General features: G+C 41.3%; 1 protein-coding gene across 1 annotated transcript in view; it reads left to right on the forward strand.

The window, feature by feature from the left end:
- Positions 1-23,210, forward strand: part of LOC118399273 (chloride channel protein 1-like) — a 33,453-nt gene that overhangs the window by 5,026 nt on the left and 5,217 nt on the right. The window contains exons 2-19 of the mRNA XM_035795213.2: positions 6,348-6,654; positions 7,302-7,433; positions 10,246-10,374; positions 10,964-11,097; positions 11,201-11,278; positions 11,476-11,554; positions 11,820-11,945; positions 12,154-12,238; positions 13,065-13,166; positions 16,429-16,513; positions 17,726-17,881; positions 18,380-18,449; positions 18,865-18,975; positions 19,624-19,837; positions 20,036-20,169; positions 20,266-20,450; positions 20,795-20,876; positions 21,072-21,154. Coding sequence (XP_035651106.1) covers positions 6,348-6,654; positions 7,302-7,433; positions 10,246-10,374; positions 10,964-11,097; positions 11,201-11,278; positions 11,476-11,554; positions 11,820-11,945; positions 12,154-12,238; positions 13,065-13,166; positions 16,429-16,513; positions 17,726-17,881; positions 18,380-18,449; positions 18,865-18,975; positions 19,624-19,837; positions 20,036-20,169; positions 20,266-20,450; positions 20,795-20,876; positions 21,072-21,154 — 2,292 coding nt within the window. The remainder of the gene's footprint in view (positions 1-6,347; positions 6,655-7,301; positions 7,434-10,245; positions 10,375-10,963; positions 11,098-11,200; positions 11,279-11,475; positions 11,555-11,819; positions 11,946-12,153; positions 12,239-13,064; positions 13,167-16,428; positions 16,514-17,725; positions 17,882-18,379; positions 18,450-18,864; positions 18,976-19,623; positions 19,838-20,035; positions 20,170-20,265; positions 20,451-20,794; positions 20,877-21,071; positions 21,155-23,210) is intronic.

Below are 23,210 nucleotides of genomic sequence, written 5' to 3' on the forward strand. Positions count from 1 at the left end.
TATCCAAAAAACACTGTAGTAAATACTACAGTAATGTCCGCAAAAACACTACACTTGTTTAACTATAGGAAATTCTACAGTATTTAACTCTGCCCATTCCCCTTCCCCATATCGCAATTTGTGCCACCCAGAAGTGAGAAACTTACATGCCAATTCTAGACCATATATTGTGTTCCCTACAGGTTCTAGAAAAGAGCAGAAACTCTGAACTATCTGTTCAGACCCCAGCCCTACATACCTACCTACATGTTATGGAAAATTTGCTCTTTTGGTATTTCTCCAGGAGATTTCCTGAAGGAGACTCTACTTCTATGTCAAAGATAATAAAAAATAAACTTTATAGTAATCTCTGCAAAATCACTACAGTAAATACTACAGTAACAAAAACACTACAATAAATACTACAGTAAATACTACCGTTCTTTTACTACAGTATTAATACTAAAGTTAACTGTAAATATGACAGTAAAGTCAGCAAAAACACTACATTTACATTTACATTTAAGTCATTTAGCAGACGCTCTTATCCAGAGCGACTTACAAACACTACAGTAAATATGAGTGTTTTTACCATATTATAAACTGGGTGATTCGAGCCCTGAATGCTGATTGGCTGAAAGCCGGGATATATCAGACTGTATACCACAGTAATGAAAAAACATTACTTTTTACTGTTCTAATTACATTGGTAACCAGTTAACAGCAATAAGGCACCTCGGGGTTTGTGGTATATTGGCCATATACCACACCACTTTGTGCCTTATTGCTTCAGTATACTATAGTATTTTTTTTATGTGGGTGTTGATTAAAGAAAATCCCCACATAGTCTGTTTGGCCCAAACGTCTTGGTTTCATAAGCTGAAATACAAGATTCCCCTAATATTACATTGACACAAAAAGCTTATTGCGCTTCAATTTGGTGCAGATATTGAATTACATCTCTCGTAGTGAGCATTTCTTCTTTACCCCTTTGCCAAGATAATCCATCCACCTGACAGGTGTGGCATATCAAGAAGCTGATTAAACAGCATGATCATTACACAGGTGCAGCTTGTATTGGGGACAATAAAGACCACTCTAAAATGTGCAGTTTTGTTAGACAACACAATGCCACACATGTCTCAAGTTCTGAGCGAGCATGCAATTGGCATGCTGACTGCAGGATTGTCCACCAGAGCTGTTGCCAGAAAATGTCATGTTAATTTCTATACCATAAGCAGCCTGGTTTGCTGATGTCATCCTTGTGAACAGAGTGCCCTATGGTGGCAGTGGGGTTATGGTATGGACAGGCATAAGCTACAGACAACAAATACATTTGCACAGAGATATCGTGACAAGATCCTGAGTCCCATTTTCGTGCCATTCATCCTCTACCATCACCTCACTTAAAAAATAATAATAATAATAATATTTGTGACCAACAGACGCATATCTGTATTCCAAGTCGTGTGAAATCCATAGATTAGGGCCTAATAAATGTATTTCAGTTGACTGATTTCCTTATACGAACTGTAACTCAGTGAAAATCTTTAAAATGGTTGATTGTTGCATTTATATTTTTGTTCAGTGTGTATAATAGTGCCTATTTTCCTCAACATGTTGGTAACCAGTAAGAGGTTTGTTGGACACTGAGAGCTGATACAGGTATGATACTTATCGTCAATGCATCCCATGGTAAGCCGAGCTGTGACATGTCTGGTCCAATGGAAGTCATGGCGTGTGTGCAGCTCATGTACATGTTGGTGATTTTATTTGGTATACACATCCATGTGTATGACTGACGTACAGTACTCTTTCTAGGACCCACAGAGACAGACTTGTACATGCACATTCAATTACGAGGTGTTGAAAGGCAGCCCAAAGCGTAAATGGGGTGCCAGGTAGCCTCGTGGTTAAGTTGCTGGATCGAATCCCCGAGCTGACAAGGTAAAAATCTGTCTTTCTGCCCCTGAGTTAACCCACTGTTCCCCGGGCGCCGAAGACGTAGATGTCGATTAAGGCAGCTCCCTCGCACCTCTCTGATTCAGAGGGGTTGGGTTAAATGTGGAAAACACATTTCAGTTGAAATATTCAGTTGTACAACTGGCGAGGAATCCCCCTTTCCCTAAATGCCTAAGGCCTGACTGATTCCTAGTGTGGTGTTGTTGACTCGAGGTCAACTGCACTGTGCAGATGTCGTTTGTATCTGAGCACTTATAGTATACAGTATACTTTCGATTTCAACTGTATATCAGAAGATTTTCAGACTTCCCTCAACAGGTTGTTGGTTTCCCACAAAAGCTATTGTTTGACAAATTTAATGATGTCTGGTGTATGACGTCAGTATCTACATTATGTGATAAAGATCCGTATACCACTTGATCAAAATGTTCATTAAACAATAAAGGTACAGTTCAAGATGGAAGTTTACATACACCTTCGCCAAATACATTTAAACTCAGTTTTTCACAATTCCTGACATTTAATCCGAGTAAAAATTCCCTGTCTTAGGTCAGTTAGGATCACCACTTATTTTTTAAGAATGTAAAATGTCAGAATAATAGTAGAGAGGATGATTTATTTCAGCATTTATTTCTTTCATCACATTCCCAGTAGGTCAGAAGTTTACATACACTCAATTAGTATTTGGTAGCATTGCCTTTAAATTGTTTAACTTGGGTCAAAGGTTTCGGGTAGCCTTCCACAAGCTTCCCTCAAGTTGGGTGAATTTTGGGCCATTCCTCCTGACAGAGCTGGTGTAACTGAATCAGGCTTGTAGAGGCCTCCTTGCTCGCACACGCTTTTTCAGTTCTGCCCACAAATTTTCTATAGGATTGAGGTCAGGGCTTTGTGATGGCCACTCCAATACCTTGACTTTGTTGTCCTTAAGCCATTTTGCCACAACTTTGGAAGTATGCATGGGGTCATTGTCCATTTGGAAGACTCATTTGCAACCAAGCTTTAACTTCCTGACTGATGTCTTGAGATGTTGCTTCAATATATCCACATAATTTTACTTCCTCATTATGGCATTTACTTTGTGAAGTGCACCAGACCCTCCTGCAGCAAAGCACCCCCACAACATGATACTGCTACCCCCGTGCTTCACAGTTGGGATGGTGTTCTTTGGCTTGCAAGCCTCACACGTCATTTTATCTCTAAAATGTCTTGCACAACTAACTTAATATGTTTTTACCACTTTAAACATGTATTTTGAGATCCACCCCTGTAAACGAAATTTGCTTGGCAGCGCAAGCGGAGAAGGAGAGTCTCATTTCATACAAGCGCATTTTCGTCCACGTTCCCTCTCCTCGATTAGTTTTGGACCTTTTCTCAAATAGAGGAGAGAAAGGATGGAGGAGAGAGGACGCAGAGGTTGAGCAAATCCAATTGAGAAAAGGCCATAGTCTGGATTTGTAATGTAGGCCTTCACTTTAGCGTGCAGCGGGTTCAAGAATAGCTTTAACACTTAGTGTCACGGTAATAAGCAAACATGAATCATAAAAGAATGAGTGTTTTACATGGAAGCCCACATTAACTATACAGTATTATGACATTATTCAGGTCTCTAACTTCATTATGTTATTCCATCATTATGTACATAGACAAAGGTTTGTCTGTTTAAATGGGTTTGAAGACCATTGAACTGTTCATGTGGAAAAGATTGGAGTGAAGAACATAATTCCTTACAAGACGGTCTGCCATTTTGATTGTGTTTTTACCATAGTAATTAGTAGACTTAATTGACCGTTTTATGCAAGTCATTCGAATATGTTGTCTTTCCATTTAGAATTGGAATGGAATGTTTGCCACCTCTCCAGTTTGATAGTGAAATGTGTCGATCGTGATTTACAAAGCGTGTGAAAAACTGCTAGTCTTGTCTGATAGGGGATCACATACCTTGGCTCTTGGCTTGATCTTTGGTTGGTATAGTAGCTTACCAGCCCCATGCTCGCTCACCCCCCCCCCCGTAAGAAATTCATGTAATAGAATGTATCTTTGAGTGATAGCTATGTCTTGTAATTACAAAATGATAAAAGCCAAGTAATGTCGTATTAGATTTACTAGATAACAGGACATTATTCTAGTGTGCGTTTCTGAACGTATGTCCGTGTCTGGAGTTACCTCTTTACCACATGAGTTACCTCTTTACCACATGAGTTACCTCTTTACCACATGTCTGGATGCTGTCCAGCTGTAATTCATCCAAATGTAGACACATGCTTCCGGCTCAGTGAGATTTTAAGGTCAACATGTTGAGGTGTTTTTGTCTTTCTGTATCCCCCCCCTCCCCGTCTGCCATAATACAATGAACCCCAAAAGTATTGGGACAGTGACACACGTTTTAGATTTTTGGTTCCGTACCCTAGCACTTTGGATTAATGTGGATGCTAATATTGTGTTGTGCTCATTAGAGAATTTATGGTAATTAATGCATAGTGTCATTTTTGTGTCACTTTTATTGTAAATACGAATAAAGTATGTTTCTAAACACTTCTACATTAATGTGGATGCATGATTACGGAGAATCCTGAATGAATAGCATTATTTACCATCCATTTCTACTGGGCAAAAATGATCTGAAACAAGTCGTAAGCTTGATGTAATCATTGTGTGCTAGGAATATTGGACCAAATACTACACTTTTGACCACTGTAATATCCACTGAGCATACCAAACATTAGGAACACCTTCCTAATATTGAGATGCAACCCTCCCGCCCGAGCACTTTAACCAAAGTTCTGGAGTACAGAGCCAAAACAATAAAACATTTGTCACTGTCCCAATACTTTTGGAGCTCACTGTACATTCTGACAATTCTCCCACAATCTGGAACAATCAATATACACTACCGTTCAAAAGTTTGGGATCACTTAGAAAAGTTTTTGAAAGAAAAACACTTTTTTTGTCCAATAACATCAAATTGATCAGAAATAGTGTCGATATTGCTCATGCTGTAAATTACTATTTTAGCTAGAAATGGCAGATTATTTGTGGAATATCTACATAGGTCGTACAGAGGCCCATTATCAGCAACCATCACTCCTGTGTTCCAATGGCACGTTGTGTTAGCTAATCCAAGTTTATAATTTTAAACGGCTAACTGATCATTAGAAAACCCTTTTGCAATTATGTTAGCACAGCTGAAAACTGTTGTCCTGATTTAATTTAGCAATAAAACTGGCCTTTTAGACTAGTTGATTATCTGGAGCATCAGCATTTGTGGGTTCGATTACAGGCTCAAAATAGCCAGAAACAAAGACCTTTCTTCTGAAACTCGTCAGTCTATTCTTGTTCTGAGAAGTGATGGCTATTCCATGCGAGAAATTGCCAAGAAACTGAAGATCTTGTACAACGCTGTGTACTACTCCCATTACAGAACAGCGCAAACTGGCTCTAACCAGAATAGAAAGAGGAGTGGGTGGCCCCTGTGCACAACTGAGCAAGAGGACAAGAACATTAGAGAGTCTAGTTTGCGAAACAGACGCCTCACAAGTCCTCAACTGGTAGTTTCATTAAATAGTACCCGCAAAACACCAGTCTCAACGTCAACTGTGAAGAGGCGACTCCGGGATGCTGGCCTTCTAGGAAGAAAAGGCCATATCTCAGACTGGCCAATAAAAAGAAAATAATAAGATGGGCAAAAGAACAGACACTGGACAGAGGAACTCTGCCTGTAAGACCAACATCCTGGAGTCGCCTCTTTTCTGTTGACGTTGAGACTAGTGTTTTGCGGGTACTATTTAATGAACCTGCCAGTTGAGGACTTGTTTCTCAAGCTAGACTCACTAATGTACTTGTCCTCTTAACTAAACTTGGATTAGTTAGCACAACGTGCCATTGGAACGCAAGAGTGATGGTTGCTGATAATGGGCCTCTGGATGCCTATGTAGATATACCATTAAAAATCTGCCGTTTCCAGCTACCCTAGTCATATACAACATTAACAATGTCTACACTGTATTTCTGATCAATTTGATATTTTAATGGACAAAAAGTGTGCTTTTCTTTCAAAAACAAGGACATTTCTAAGTGACCCCAAACTTTTGAATGTATATTGCTTTTACATTCTTCTATGATAGATGAATGTTCCCTTAACATAAGTTTCTTATTTTCATATGTAAACATATATGAACTGTTACATGTAGATATACTGTATGTATAATAATAGAATATACTGCATGATGTATTTTCTTTAAAATATACACATTCGGTGTAAAATTAAAATATCTTAAACTATTCTTATTTTCCTAAAATAACATTTTTGCACTCTAACCTTACCTGAACTACATTTTCAGCGGGTCGTCATTGTCTTTTGCTCATGAACATATGGGTAATGTAGTCTCTCTTCCTCCTGTCACTTTCAGCTGTATGGGGAATACAGCGAGCACCCGGGTGGGTCTGGCCGCCGGAGAGAGGCCACCCGACTGCTAACAGAGAGACAATGGAAGAAACACGACCACCATCACCATGGTCACCATCCGCAGCATCGCCATGGCCACCATCACCACAGCCACCACCATGGCCACCCCCACAGTCACACACATGGACACGGGCACCACAGCAGGCACAGGGGTCGGCATCACTCGGATGAGGCAGGACATGCACATATGGCTACAGAGCAAGGCAACCCTTTGTCTATAAAGAAACGCCGCTCCTACTCAAAGTGCAGAGGTGAGGAGTCCATGCTCCGTAAAGTCTGTGGTGGTTAATTTCTTTACTATCAAATGAGGAGAGACAAACATATCACACAAGTCAGTCATACTTGAACTAAATCTTTATTCACTTATTAATATGGGAGCATGTCAATACAACACACACACATAAAGTGAATCGATTGAGTGCTGTACGATAATGATATCTGGTCGACGAATCACCCTCAGATGATTCGTTGAGAGCCCCGAGACAAAGGTACAAAGGTATTTAATAGCCAAGATACACCCTTTTCAGTCTACATCACAAACAACAGATGTATGGAATGGGTCACAAGGTTAAGATTTGTATGAAAGATACTTATAATTCACAGCAGACATTATTTGCTGTAAAAACAGTTATCAAGGTCTGGCCCTGGGGTCATCTCTCCCTGGTATCCATTAGAACAAAAACATTAACTCATGCTCTGGAATGCGGTATCACCCAAAGACATCGTAAAACTTCCAGAGGCCCATCCTCAGTAGAACACACACAGATGCATAAAACAACCATTTGATGCAATAAACGTATTATAACATAATCTTGCAATTTTGCTTTCACAAGTCGCTGGTGTTAAATGAACTCAAACAGTGTTAAAGTGAATCATGTCTGTCATGTTGTTTGCTCAGACTGTGTAGCGCGGGTACAGAGGTTCCTGGTCACCAAGCTGGGAGAGGACTGGATCTTCCTGGTGCTGCTGGGCGTCTCAATGGCGCTGGTCAGCTGGACCATGGACTACACCAGCGCCAAGAGTCTACAATGTACTGCAATACTCACAATGCAACACATACTAAACGATCTTGTTTTATGATGACGCAATATGTTTTTATAATGCTTGCGTTTGAGCCACTGAACCATACAGTTGCATGAATGCTTTTACACCATAAATAATGATCTAGACTAGACACCTGGTTATCGAAAAGTGTTGCAAAATGGTTCCGTGGTAACCTGATATGCAAAATTCATCTTGCAAAACAAACATTACAAAACAGTATACTTGAAATTATGGTTACAGTCATTACCCATATTAGGGAGTTTAGTGATGTTTGTATGATGGAGTCCCTCCAGGCTCTGTTCTTGCACCGCTACTGTTCTAATTGGACGACACATCTGTACACTGTAAAAAAACATTTGTCTATTCAACTTACAAACGTTTGTTAACTCCAGTCCAGATTTTGTTTTACTTCAACCTAGTAAAGTTAATGGAACTGACAAATGTGAATTTAATAACTTGTTGAATGAACTTCATACATTTAGTCAAATTAACAGATTAAAAAAAAAGTTGTGCTAACAAAGCTACTAAAGTTGTTTTGACAAATTCTCTAAGTCTAGAGGACAAGTATTTGCTAGTCAGAAAAGCAAAACTATTTTTTTTTTTACTTACCAAAGTTTGTTACCTGGCTGCCTTAAAATCTTAAGTTGTGTCAACTTCCAGTTGAAACAACTACTTTGAAAATGACCCATTTCAGAACTGACTAAGTCTTTGAAATGATATAATATATTTCAGTGGGGAACATTATGCTCCCAACTGTCTCTTGCTTTTTCGGCAGTGTCGAAACTGACAGTACACTCAACCAACCAACAGATCACTTTACCCACAATGGCATTCTCAGTAACAGTAGGCAGGTTTCCATTGACCCAGGTTTATTCGACACAAGCAATGTGGCAAAAAAAGATTATTGCAACATATGTAATGGAAACGGCAGATATAGGAGAAACTGTACTTTTTCGAACTGTCTTTATTGCGACAAATGATGATGGAAACTGTGTTTTCTAATTAAATGATGATAAACTAATCATTTTGATGGTACGTGGGGCACGTGATGTCACCACATAACTCTAAAGCTCCACATCACAGTTCATTTTAAATACCTACTGCTTACAAAATCTATTTTTTTTTTCAACTATAAAAATAATGTTTCTTTGCAGGACAAGGATTGTTCTGACTTTCAAGAGTGCCTGAATTGCTTCAACTCGCTTTCCTGGTTGGCTGGCGAGTTTCACCATCCAATTGTTTTAGATCTACAGGAGTGCAGTTTTCACCATGGGACAGACCGTGGCGATACGTTGGCACATGATAATTATTTGAATATGGCAAATATTAGTCAATTATACACCGGGTGGGTCTAATCCTGAATGCTGATTGCTTAAAACCGCATTCCAGCTGGTGTCAATTCCACAAGTTACCACCGGCTAAATATATGAAGTTAAAATTACTATTTACTCTGTTCCGTCTGACTGCCCAATCCACTGTCTCATCAGCCCAGCCAGGCAATTTATAAACTTGATCTCCACTATAAAAAGCATCTTCACATCATCTCAGATTTCTTTTAGACTAACATTTAGTTTTCGACAGCAGAGATGTGTATGAACCTTGCTGTCTGTCTCTCCGACATTTGCAACATTGTTTCAATATTCAAAATCAATCTCCAGCTCCATAGTAATGACCGTGTCGGGAGTCGGGACGATACAGAAAGACAGGCAGGTAGGGTTTCTCAGCCAGTCGAAAATCATGAATCAGCTTGCATAATTTTTATGGATATTATACAAAGAAATGTCAAATTGAAAAAATATCAAACAAAACGAAGTGCAGGTAGTTTGCAATCTTTCCAGCTTCAGCTTGAAGTGATTGTGTCAGCTGTGCTGTTTCCTCTGTTGGCTGTACTGTCTGACATGACTGTACGTTAGCCATAGTTAGTTGACATGGCTAGCTAGTAAGCTATTTTCTTTCTAAATGTCGACAAAAAAAATCACTGGGCAAGTTAATGGAAACAAAACTACTGACAGAAACGTTTTTCTTGTTTTCTTTTTACATGAGGTTGTTTATCTACCTGCGTTGAATGCACTAACTGATAAATGCGTCAGCTAAATGTCCAAATGTAAATACACAACGCACGGATGCAAAACATGCTGGGTATTATACTAATGAGCCCCCCTAAATCATCTGAACTTGACATGTTCAGTCAACACTACTGCTATGTTGCTTCTGTTGATTTGACTTCATGGTTGTGAATTTGATTTAATACATGTTGAAATTTAAGACATTTTTTTTTGTCAACCCAACACATTATTCAAATGTAGTTGGCTCGACAAAACGAGTCATTTTGACTGAATCTCAAGATCTTTTTTTCACTGTGTCCATTTCAATGAAACATAGTGACGCTCAACAAGTCAGTGCCCCTCTTATAGAATACCACTAATGCCAAGAGAAACGTCTACAAGTGGAAACAGACATCTGTCAGTCCAGATGGATTGACAGTTGTCCCTCGCAAACCCATCTTACAGTGTTTTTTTTCTTTGTAACTGTCTGTGTCAGTGTCTACCCTGTCACAACAACTTCCCTTTCTCCTCTCTTCTCACCTCCATTACCTTATCCTACACCCTCTTCCCTGATCTTCACCCCGTGTTCTGTCTCCCCCCTCATTTCCTTCCTCCCTCTTGCCCCCCTGTGTTTTTCTCATCTTCTCCAATACCTTCCTGCTTTTTCTCACATTCCTTCTCATGCCTCACTTTCACCCCCCTCCTCAATCCTCCTCTCCCATCCCTCTGTCCCTCCCTCTGTCCCCATGTCAGTGTACAAGTGGATTCACTGGGAGCTGAGGGGTAATGTCCTGCTCCAGTACCTGGCCTGGGTCAGCTATCCTATGGTGCTCATCATGTTCGCCTCCTCCTTCTGCCACCTGGTCGCCCCACAAGCCATCGGTGTGTACGCGCTCAATGCTTACTGCTTACTTTCTCCACCACCCGCCACCCCTAATGACCTGTTACCCGCAATCTGTTATCCATTGATTTTTCTCCCCTCTCTGCTTGTGTACCTACCTAGCCCTGGCCTGACACACGGATGTCCTCACTATATATCTAGAGTTATGACCCTTTTATTGTTGTCGAGTCAAATGTGTATATATTTTTTCCTGTAAAACAGCGATTTTGTAATTATTTTTCTTCCCCGACCTCTTTTCACCTCACCACGCTGTTTGTCTTTGTTTCTCTCTGTGTCGCTCTCTGTCTGTGTGTCTCTCTCTCTCTCTCTCTCTCTCTTTTCAACTCACTGCCCTGTTTGTCTTTCTATTTCTCTCTGTGTCTCACGCTCTCTCTTTCTGTGTCTCCATGTGTCTCTCGCTCTCTCTTTCTGTGTCTCCCTGTGTCTCACGCTCTCTCTTTCTGTGTCTGTCTGTGTCTCTCGCTCTCTCTTGTCTGTGTCTCCCTGTGTCTCTCGCTCTCTCTGTCTGTGTCTCCCTGTGTCTCACGCTCTCTCTGTCTGTCTCTCTCTCTGTGTGTCTTTCTCTTTCAGGCTCTGGTATTCCTGAGCTGAAGACCATTCTCAGAGGCGTAGTGCTGAAGGAGTATCTGACTCTCAAGGCTTTTATTGCCAAGGTCATTGGTCTGACTGCAGGTCTGGGCAGTGGGATGCCAGTGGGGAAAGAGGTGGGTTACACACACTCACATCTGATTACATCTGTTTAAAAAGCCACTAAAAGTTTCCTTGTTTCTGACCCCTTTCTATTTGTCCTTCATATTGCTTCCCAAGGGCCCATTTGTTCATATCGCCAGCATCTGTGCTGCTGTGCTGAGCAAGTGTATGATGTTCTTCTCAGGAGTCAATCAGGTAAGCAGTTACTTGACCAGCATTGAGAATAAGGAGGACATTACAGTTTTGTCGGATCACTTCGTATTATACTTTTAGGCGTTTTTCATTGACTCTCTCTTTTCCTCCCTCTGTTCCTTACTGGTATGGGATCCTCTTATCCCCTTTCTCTCTCTCTTTCTTGCTCGCTCGCTCTCTCTCTCTGTGTGTGTCAGTAGAGCCCATACTGCTACACAGACATCCTCACAGTTGGCTGTGCAGTTGGGGTGGGCTGTTGTTTCGGTACCCCTCTTGGAGGTACAACACTATATTCCTTTTCTTTCTCTCAATTCACCTTCCATTCATCTAGTATAAAGCAAGCTACGAAATCAGCTGAAACAATTGTCATGTGTCTGACAATCAATATGGGCATGGTGCTGAAATATCCTTTTTTTTTTAAATGGATTTGTGACGGGTCTCATAGCAAGCCTTCAGTGTATAGTAAATATGCAATCTCGACTTTGACTGCATGCCACATTTTGTAATATCACATCTGAATGATATGATCCTGCCGTTCCCCCAGGGGTGCTGTTCAGTATCGAGGTGACGTCCACTTACTTTGCTGTGAGGAACTACTGGAGAGGATATTTTGCCGCCACCTTCAGTGCCTTTATATTCAGAGTGCTCTCTGTGTTCAACAAAGACGCAGGTGGGTCAATGTACTATGACATCGGCATGGGACGCACGCTTTTTGGTCAACACATAAACACTTTGTGACGGCTGTCGACGAACACGCTTGGCTCGAGGGAAACCTTTCCCATAGATGTTGCCTTCTGGTTTCCTCTATGTTGTATAGTATGCATGTATACATTCTAACACTCGATCTCCCTCTTCCCCTGTCTTTTTGTCCACCACAGTCACCATCACTGCTCTCTTCCGCACCAAGTTCCGCATGGATTTCCCCTTTGACCTCCAGGAGCTGCCAGCGTTTGCCATCATCGGGTGAGAGAAAGGGTCGAGAGGGGGCCCCAGGAGCGTGGTGAGGGCACGGTGACCGCACTTGTGTGTAGTTCTTTGTCACAACCCAACATGAATGAGTAATCTCAGTCTATGTGCCACGAATCTCTTTATGTTGGTAGTTATCACAAGAACGGAGATGCTGTGAATGGTTTTTGCTTGCTGGTGCGCTTGCTTCAGCTTCCTAGACTACAGAGCTGGAAATAAATGTATTATAGGCTAGATCAACACCAACTAAATGAACAGCTGAAGCAAGCGCATATACACTGAGTGTACAAAACATTAAGAGCACCTGCTCTTTCCATGACACAGAATGACCAGGTGAATTCAGGTGAAAGCTATGATCCCCTGTTGAGGTCACCTGTTAAGTTCACTTCAATCAGTGTTGATAAAGGGGAGGAGACAGGTTAAAGAAGGATTTTTTTAAAGCCTTGAGACAATTGTGTATGAGTGTCATTCAGAGGGTGAATGGAACCGCAACTCTGCTGAGGTTTTTCACGCTCAACAGTTTCCCGTGTGTATCAAGAATGGTCCACCACCGAAAGGACATCCGGCCAACTTGACACAACTGTGGGAGTCAACATGGGCCAGCATCCCTGTGGAACGCTTTTGACACCTTGTAGAGTCCACGCCCCAATGAATTTAGGCTGTTTTGAGGGCAAAAAGGGTGAGGGATGTGCAATTAAATATCCGAAAGGTGTTCTTAATGTTTTGTGCACTCTGTGCATATTCTTCAGAAAATGTACCTTTTTTGTTCTTATTTGGACCTTGAGAGTGAGTGAGGTAAAGGTCCTGGTGGTTGTCTCTTCAGGATCTCCTGCGGGTTCCTGGGGGCCTTCTTCGTCTGGCTGAACCGCCAGGTGGTGCTGTTCATGAGGAAACCCAATGCCATGACACGCTTCCTCACCAGACAGTGAGTTACAGGGATTGGGGAGGTATTTTGATGAGACACTTGAGAAAAATGCACAGCTGAATTGGAGAGGATCAGGCTAGGGACATGGATGGGAATATAAATCGAATAGAATCATTCATTGTCCTCCTCCAAATAAATGATTGTTGCTGACTGGTAGATTTGACAAAAACAGACAGAGAATCAAACCATCACCCAGACAATGAACGATCCGTCTATAAGCAATCTGTGGTCCCTGAAAAATCAATTAGTTACACACACTCGCTCTAATACAAATTAATGATTTAACAGCAACCAGTGCAGCTGCTTTTGTCAGAGCTGCACATATTTACACTGTAGATTATGGACGGGAACACTGAAATTAGACCAACAGAGAGCAGGACGGGGTAATTATATTGTCAGCTTTGAAAGTGTTAAATTGGTGTTTGTTCTTAGGCCTGTCCTACAGGGAGACAGAGGGGGGTTATCTTCTAGGAGGAGAGGCAGGACATTTTTGAAGAGGGTATTGTGGCATAGGGTGCAGTTATTTCGAAAAGGTTATACGGAAAAGTATTACAAAATATTAAAAGTATCAGAAAGTATTCACACTCTTTTGTTGTGTTACAAAGTGGGATTAAAATGGATTTTGTCAATGATCCATGATTTTGTCAATGATCCATGATTTTGTCAATGATCTACACAAAATACTCTGTCAAATTGGAAGAACATATACAGTGGTGCAAAAAAGTATTTAGTCAGCCACCAATTGTGCAAGTTCTCCCACTTAAAAAGATGAGAGAGGCCTGTAATTGTCATCATAGGTACACTTCAACGATGACAGACAAAATTAGAAAAAATATCCAGAAAATCACATTGTAGGATTTTTAATGAATTCATTTGCAAATGATGGTGGAAAATAAGTATTTATACAAAAATCCCAGAACCACACGGGGGGACCTAGTGAATGACCTGCAGAGAGCTGGGACCAAAGTAACAAAGCCTACCATTAGTAACACACTACGCCGCCAGGGACTCAAATCCTGCAGTGCCAGACGTGTCCCCCTGCTTAGGCCAGTACATGTCCAGGCTCATCTGAAGTTTGCTAGAGAGCATTTGGATGATCCAGAAGAAGATTGGGAGAATGTCATATGGTCAGATGAAACCAAAATATAACTTTTTGGTAAAAACTCAACTCGTCGTGTTTGGAGGACAAAGAATGCTGAGTTGCATCCAAAGAACACCATACCTACTGTGAAGCATGGGGGTGGAAACATCATGCTTTGAAGCTGTTCTTCTGCAAAGGGACCAGGATGACTGATCCGTGTAAAGGAAAGAATGAATGGGGCCATGTATTGTGAGATTTTGAGTGAAAACCTCCTTCCATCAGCAAGGGCATTGAAGATGAAACGTGGCTTGGTCTTTCAGCATGACAATGATCCCAAACACACCGCCCGGGCAACAAAGTAGTGGCTTCGTAAGAAGCATTTCAAGGTCCTGGAGTGGCCTAGCCAGTCTCCAGATCTCAACCCCATAGAAAATCTTTGGAGGGAGTTGAAAGTCCGGGTTGCCCAGCAACAGCCCCAAAACATCACTGCTCTAAGGAGATCTGCATGGAGGAATGGGCCAAAATACCAGCAACAGTGTGTGGAAACCTTTTGAAGACTTACAGAAAATGTTTGACCTCTGTCATTGCCAACAAAGGGTATATAAAGTATTGAGATAAACTTTTGTTATTGACCAAATACTTATTTTCCAACACAATTTTCAAATAAATTCATTAAAAATCCTACAATGTGATTTTCTGGATTTATTTTTCTCATTTTGTCTGTCATAGTTGAAGTGTACCTATGATGAAAATTACAGGCCTCTCTCATCTTTTTAAGTGGGAGAACTTGCACAATTGGTGGCTGACTAAATACTTTTTTGCCCCACTGTATATATATATTTCAAGTTTTTGGGGAGAATAAAACACTAATATATTTTGATTAGATAAGTATACAACCCCCTGAGTCAATACATGTGAGAATCACCTTTGGCAGCGATTACAGCTGAGACTCTTTCTGGGTAAATCTGTAAGAACTTTGCACACCTGGATTGTACAATATTTGCCCATTATTCCTCAAGCTCTGTCAAGTTGTTTGTTAATTATTGCCAGACAGCCATTTTCAAGTCTTGCCATAGATTTAAGGTGATTTAAGTCTAAACTGTAAATAAGCCACTTAGGAACATTCAATGTCGTCTTGGTAAGTATTTGTCCTGCTCTGTGTTCAGGCTGAAAAGCAGTCTGAACCAGGTTTTCCTCTAGGACTTTGCCTGTGCTTAGCTCTAGTTCTTTTCTTTTTATCCTAAAAAATGATGTTGCCGATGACAAGCATACCCATAACATGATGCAGCCAACACCATGCTTGAAAATATGAAGTGGTACTCAGTGATGTTGTGTTGGATTTGCCCCAAACATAATGCTTTGTATTCCGAACAAAAAGTTCATTTCTTTACCACATTTTTTGCAGTATTACTTTAGTGCCTTATTGCAAACAGGATGTACTGTATGTTCTGGAATATTTTTTATTCTGGACAGGCTTCCTTCATTTCACTTTGTCATTTAGGTTAGTATTGTGGAGTAACTAAAATGTTGTTGATCCATCCTCAGTTTTCTCCTATTACAACCATCTAACTCTGTAACTGGTTTAAAATCACCATTGGCCTCATGGGGAAATCCCTGAGCGGTTTCCTTCCTACCCGTCAACTGAGTTAGGAAGGACGGCTGTATCTTTGTAGTGATTCCAAAGTGAGATTAATAACTTCAACATGCTCAAAGGGATATTCAATATCTGACTTGTTAAGAACATTTTTACTCCTGAAGATATTTAGGCTTGCCATAACAAAGGGGTTGAATACTTATTGACTCAAGACATTTCAGCTTTTTTATTTTTTATTCATTTGTAAACATTTCTCAAAACATCATTTGTAGATCAGTGACAATCGAAATGTAATCCATTTTAAATTCAGGCTGTAACACAATGAAATGTGTAAAAAGTCAAGGTGTGTGAATACTTTCTGAAGGCACTGTAGATCCTATTTAGCAGATCATTTTATCCAGAACGATTTACAGTCACGCGTGCATACATTTTACATATGGGTGGTCCCGGAAATCAAATCCACTATCCTGGCGTTGCAGGCGCCCTCTACCAACTGAGCTACAAAGAACCACAGGGATATAGGGTTGTAAACGCAGAGTTGAAAGTAGAAAGAGAATGGCTGTTTTTAATCCTTATTCTCTCACCAGCCGACTGATTTTCCCCGGTGTTGTGACCTTAGTGATAGCCACCTTGACCTTTCCCCCTGGATTTGGACAGTTCATGGCTGGAGAGGTCAGATTTCAAATCCAATTTTGTTTGCCCATTTATTGTTGCTGTGTGTCACTATGTTAAAATGACTATACTCTGTGGAAGACCCTGTTTATCGGGACTTGAAAACACGTCGGTAACACTTTATAACACTTTATAACACTTTATAACACTTTCAAGCATAAATTATTATGAAGTGTTACAAATATTGTTATGCTTGGCAAAAATGCGACTTATCTACTATTCTCAATCATGAAAATTTTAACTGCAGAGACACATTCATAGGATCGTCTAAAGAGTACGACTATTTACCAAAATGTGTGGATTGTTAGCTCTCCGCGTAGTTTCAACCCAAAACATCTAAGTGGTGACTTTGAATCTACGTTAAACTCATTGGATTTGAATACAGTCATCAACGTAAGTGCGTTTTTAGTTATTTTTTATTTAACCAAAATCCAATCACATGGTGTCATTTTCTCACATTTGAATTCAAGTTAGTTGCCTACTCAACCAGGTGTAAATCGAAGCTAGATGTTGCCCTGACGTCTGTGCCTAGTGGGCTGGCTGCCAGTACCAGTACGTTTCTGCTTTCATGAGAATTCCACCAGGAGTTGGCACCCAGGCTAACACTGGACTGGGTAGAATCTAGATGGTCAATATTAGCTAGATATTCATTGAAGAGGCCTCTTTGCCCATCTATGTAGAAACAGCCCAGGTTAACCATGTGTTTTGAGACCCCTTTAAAATAGCCTCCTTAGTTAGTGCCGAATGAGGTGTGTTTTTAAATCAGCCAGAAACACCTGTGTGTGGGTGACGTCTTCACCCTCAAGCTACAATGTTTAACACCTTTTTAAGATCTGACTTGTGCCCCGTTTCTACGGTGCTAAAATGCAGAGGTATTTCTGAAACCGACCATTCTGGTCACAGTACAGGATTGGCATTTATTTCAAAACCTCTGTTTTGGCAATATATTGAATAGGCCTATGGGTTGACATATGTGATGCACACAAAACAATCTTCATCTGCAGTATTTTGAACAAGTTCTGACTACAGTACAGTTGGGTTTTGTAAAAATATCACTCTATATATTTAAAACTATTCATTACACGGTTTAAAACAATTTATCCCAAACTCTTTTAACACAGACTTTTTAACAAAATGTTTCATTAAAACATTTTTGACAGTACTTGCCATTACTTTTCCCTCATCCTTCCCCTTCTTTCATGACGCATACAGCTGATGCCCAGAGAATGCATCAACTCACTGTTCGACAACTTCACCTGGACTAAAATCTGGGGCTCCCCCCTTCCCCCCGGCCTGGGGCGCTCCTCTGCCTGGCTGCACCCCGACGTCAGCGTCTTCGTCATCCTCCTCCTCTTCTTCGTCATGAAGGTACCCTTCCTCATTCCCCTGCTCCGTTTGTTTTCCCTTCTCCTCCACCCCGTAGTGTTTCTCCGTAAAGTCACACATTGCACATAGCGTCACTCAATGACAACGACAGACTCCTGGTTGAGTCACTCATCTCAGTAGAATAAGAATCTCCTACAGAGAAGAACCCCGTAGTGGAGATGTAATCCTCAACACACCATCAGTATCACACTTGACATAGTTGCCGAGAGATTTCCACTGTGTGTACTGGAGGAGAAGAGTGCAATACTGTGAGTGTTAGCGCCAGTATGTTTAGTGTTTCCCATTGAGAATAAATAGATTTGTATCTGGTCGCAATGGTATTGTTGGATTGGAGAACGGTCATGGAATAGAGTGGGTCGGGAATGTAGTCTGTTATGTGAAAAATACCTTTCAAGGCAAATCCTTCGTCTACACTATGGTGGAAGTACTAAGATGTGTTAATTCTGCTCAGTTAGTCATTTAATTCCACCCATGTCTCAGTTTTGGATGTCTGCTGTTTCGACGACGATGCCCATCCCTTCTGGAGCCTTCATGCCCGTCTTCATACTCGGTAAACAGAAGCGCAACGTTATGTCATTAGTCTAAACATGAACACAAATTCAGTTCATATCAGTTTTAAATATTTTGTCTCATGGAAATTGACATTATCGTTCGGTGGTGAAATAACCTGATCGAGCGATCCAATGTAGGCCTACAGTACATGACTATGGTATAAAGCATCATGGATAATCATGAAGTAGAGCATTCTGGGTAGTTTTTAAATCAGTGTACCTTCAAGGATGAGATGTCATATATAAAGAGTGGAAAATCATTAGTGAGCCACAGAGATAGATGAGTGCTTAAAAGAAGGTCAAATTAACATTAAGTGGTCGCAGGAGGGGGGATAAATGTCTGATAGCCAACATAATAGCAACGCAAACATGACATTCCACCTCCCATATCCCCCATCATCTCTTTCTCCCCAGGAGCCTCTTTCGGCCGACTGGTAGGGGAGATCATGGCTACCCTCTTCCCCCACGGGATTCTGTTTGATGGAATCTTGTACCGCATCATCCCAGGAGGGTACGCTGTCATTGGTCAGTCTCCCTTTCCACCTCCTCCTCTCCCTCTCTCTGTCAGTGCCTGCCCATCATCCGCCTTTGGTGTGATAGTGAAATGTCACTGTCTGTTCTCTCTCTCCTGTCCTCCGCTGTCTCGGTGGCCCATAAACCTATACGCTACCATTAATCTCCTTCATCTTCCCTCTCTCGCCCTACACATCCCCCCTCCTCCCCTCTTTACCGCCACTCCTTTAATTCCATCCCCCTTTGCCCTTTCTTCCTTCGCTATTCCCACGTGCCGTTCTGTACATCAATCATCCCCCCTGCTTTTCAGCCCTGAGTCCCTGATGTTTCTCCTCCTCATCCCTTGTTCTTTACCCCATGCCTCGTCTTTTCTTTCCCTCCTGACATCCCTCCTATACTTGTCCCTCGACTGTGAGTGCCGCGTTGCCTCTTTCCATTAATCACTCCCATTGTTTTCCCATCCACCCACCCCCCCCTCCCTTTTCATATCTCCCTCTCCTGTGGATCATCCAGCTACACATCTCTTCCACCTGAAAATGATTTATTTCTCCCCTTTTTTCTTTCTTTCTTTCTCTCCCTCCCCATCCCTCTCTCCCTTCCTCTATCTTCCATTTCTCCCTGCCTCCCCCTTTCCTTGCTCTTCTCCCTCCTCTCTCCCAGGAGCGGCTGCACTGACCGGGGCGGTGACCCACACGGTGTCCACGGCGGTGATCTGCTTCGAGCTGACGGGCCAGATCTCCCACATCCTGCCCATGATGGTGGCGGTGATCCTGGCCAACATGGTGGCCCAGGGCTTGCAGCCCTCGCTCTACGACTCAATCATCCAGATCAAGAAACTGCCTTACCTCCCTGAGCTGGGCTTTGGACACATCAGGTGTGCAGAGAGAAGCTGCAACCGAGGTGACATGTTGGCTCTGAGGGACCCAGTTGCATTGAGGGTCCCATGCGAAAACAATGAGTTGTTTGTGTCAATATGGCCACCTCCGCATGCTTGATTCTTCAACATAGACTCACCAGAAGTACACAAGTGTTGAGCATGAATGAATGATTGGCATTTCCTTCTGACTTACAGCCAGTATAACATCTTTGTGGAGGACATCATGGTTAGGAAAGTGAAGTTTCTCTCGTTACAGTCCACCTACAGGGAGTTGATATTTCTCCTGGACTCCATTTCTCTCAAAACAATACCACTAGTGGATTCAACAGGTAAAATGAATGCGTTTTTGTGAACGTGAGGATACATTTCAATGTCTTAAAATAATTTATTGAGTGGTTCATCATGTGACACTCTCTTCCCCGTAGATTCTATGATCTTATTGGGCTCCATCGACCGCTCAGAGCTCCACGCTCTCTGTGATTGGTGGCTCTCAGCAGAGAGGCGGATCTTCAGGCAGGAACAGTGTTTACAGGAACAGAACCAGTATGCCAAAGACAGCTGGGAATCCTTTGCCTTTGTGGATGAAGACGACGAGGAGAGTGGAGATAAGGTTTGTCAGACAGAGAGGGTAAATGTTCATAAGGAATCAAAAACACTCCTAGAAAGCCTATCAAATCAAAGTGTATTGGTTGTGCACCCATATTTGCAGATGTTATTGCAGGTGCAGCAAAATAGGGTTCTGAAAGGGTTCTTCTCCAAGAAGGTTCTTCGGGGGGGGGGGTCTAAAATGATTCTTTGTTTCGTGACAAAGTTCTACCTGGAACCAGAAAGTGTTCTTCTATAGGGGCAAGCTGGAATACACTTACTGAAGCGTCATGTGGCAAGGAACTTATTGTATTATGTCATTATTCAAGCTGTGAATGTGATGAATTACTGTTTTGTTCAATTTCCCAGAGCACCCCAGTTCAGGAAGAACGAAATGGCCCCCTGCCGTCCCCTAAACCGCAGGAGCCCTCGTCCAATCACACAGCTCCTGGTGAGTTGAACCATCTCTCTGGAACAATAATTCTATGGGTGCCTGGCAACAGTCCCCTATTATTATTCAGCTTATTGCATATTCATATTATTATACAGCTTTGAATGATTTAGTTATCAATCTCAACATCAAGATACCTTTGTAGAAGACTTTTGACCCTCGTCCATCATATCTTTTATCATTTGTCCTTTTCAGACAAGGGCACTCTTCAGTCCGTTAGGAGGACTCTATGGAATATATTCTCCTCCCAAGACAAACCGGCAGAGGGACAGTCACAGGTAGTTTATAACTGTGTGTGTACAGAGTTTCTGATTCTGTACCTGTGCATGACTGTACACTAGTGCTAAGTGAATAACCAAAATGTTGGTTGTTTTTCGGTAATCACCAACTTCAGTTAAACTATAATCATTTCATTTCATTCAGTTTTTTTTTCTGTGAGTTCAATGCACATTTTCTCTAGAGATAAATCAGATCAAGGCCGAGCTGTGCGATGTAGTGGGGAGTTTTAGTTTCCCACAGGCCAATATTCTACTTAGTTAAGCGCAAGAAAACATGGTAATTAACTACAATTACGATAATCCATTGCGCGCCTACTTGTCCGGTCCATGTGGTAGAGAAGAGATGACTTGGAATTATATAATATTATTATATTATATAAAAGTCAAAAACAAAAAAACTAATGTAATCTACACTGAATATACAAAACATTAGGAACACCTGTTCTTTCCATGACATGACCAGGTGAATCCAGGTGAAAGCTATGATCCTTTATTGACGTCATTGATGTTAAATCCACTTCAATCAGTGTAGATGAAGGGGAGGAGACGGGTAAAGAAGGATTTTTAAGCCTTGAGACAATTGAGACATGGATTGTGTGTATGTGTGCCATTGAGAGTGAATTGGCCAGACAAAATATGTAAATGCCTTTAAACGGGGTATGGTAGCAGGTGCCAGGTGCACCAGTTTGAGTGTGTTAAAACCTCTACAGGATTGGTGCCCCCCACGGTACGGTTAATCTAACATAGGCTAATGTGATTGGCATGAGGTTGCAAGTAACAAGAACATTTCCCAGGACATAGATATATCTGATATTGGCAGAAAGCTTAAATTCTTGTCAATCTAACTGCACTGTCCAATTTATGGTAGCTATTACAGTGAAACAATACCATTATATTGTTTGAGGAGAGTGCACAGTTATGAACTTGAAAATGTATTAATAAACCAATTTGGCACATTTGGGCAGACTTGATACAACATTTTGAACAGATATGGAATGGTTCATTGGATCAGTCAAAAACGTTGCAAATACGCTGCAAAATCTAAATTGCGACTGGACTGGAATAATACATTATGGCCTTTTTTCTTGCATTTCAAAGATGATGGTACAAAAATATATAATTATAGGTTTTATCTTTTACCAGATCTAATGTGTTCTATTCTCCTCCATTAATTTCACATTTCCAAAAACTTCAAAGTGTATCCTTTCAAATGGTATGCTTCAGGATGCTTCAGGTCCTGAGCTACAGGCAGTTAGATTTGGGTATGTCATTTTAGGCGAAAACTGAAAAGATGAGGCAGATCCTTGTTAAGAGGTTTTATGAACTACAATGCTGCTAGGTTTTTCACACTCAAGTCTCCCATGTGTATCAAGAATGGTCCACCACCCAAAGAACCTCCAGCCAACATGGGCCAGGATCCCTGTGGAACGCTTTCGACACCTTGTAGAGTCCATGAGGCTGTTCTGAGGGCAAAAGGGGGTGCAACTCAATATTAGGAAGATGTTCCTAATGTTTTGTACACTCAGTGAAATGGGCATCACTGCCGTCATGGGACTTTTATTAATTGTTTTATTCTGTGTTGTTACAGCATTCAACCCACATAATGTATAATGCATTTAATGTGAAAAAATATAATAATCGAAAACCTCATTAAATTTTTTCATATTCGAATCAAAACCAAACCAACCTCAAAAAGCACTAATCGCTCAGCACTACTGTATGCACACCAAGGTCTTCCTAATGATCACGAAAGTATTTGTGGAGTCAAGAATTTGAACAGCAAATGAATTACTGAGGTAATGAGCTGTTGAGATGTAGATGGCGTCTCTCCTTGGCGGTTCCATTGAAAACCATATTTCAAGGAAATATGAATATTTATCCATTATATTTGCATGGGAGGAATCTTATTACTGGGCTCTGTTCTTTATGTAATCACACTTCTTTATCTAATTGAGTGTGACAAATGAAGTCACAGGACTTGCAAATGGAGATTGTTCAGAGAGGCTCCCTAGTCAAACATATTTCCTCTTTAAGTTCTCTCATATGGAAATCAGCA

Source organism: Oncorhynchus keta, chromosome 20 (genome assembly GCF_023373465.1).
Source record: "Oncorhynchus keta strain PuntledgeMale-10-30-2019 chromosome 20, Oket_V2, whole genome shotgun sequence".
Taxonomy (NCBI): domain Eukaryota; kingdom Metazoa; phylum Chordata; class Actinopteri; order Salmoniformes; family Salmonidae; genus Oncorhynchus; species Oncorhynchus keta.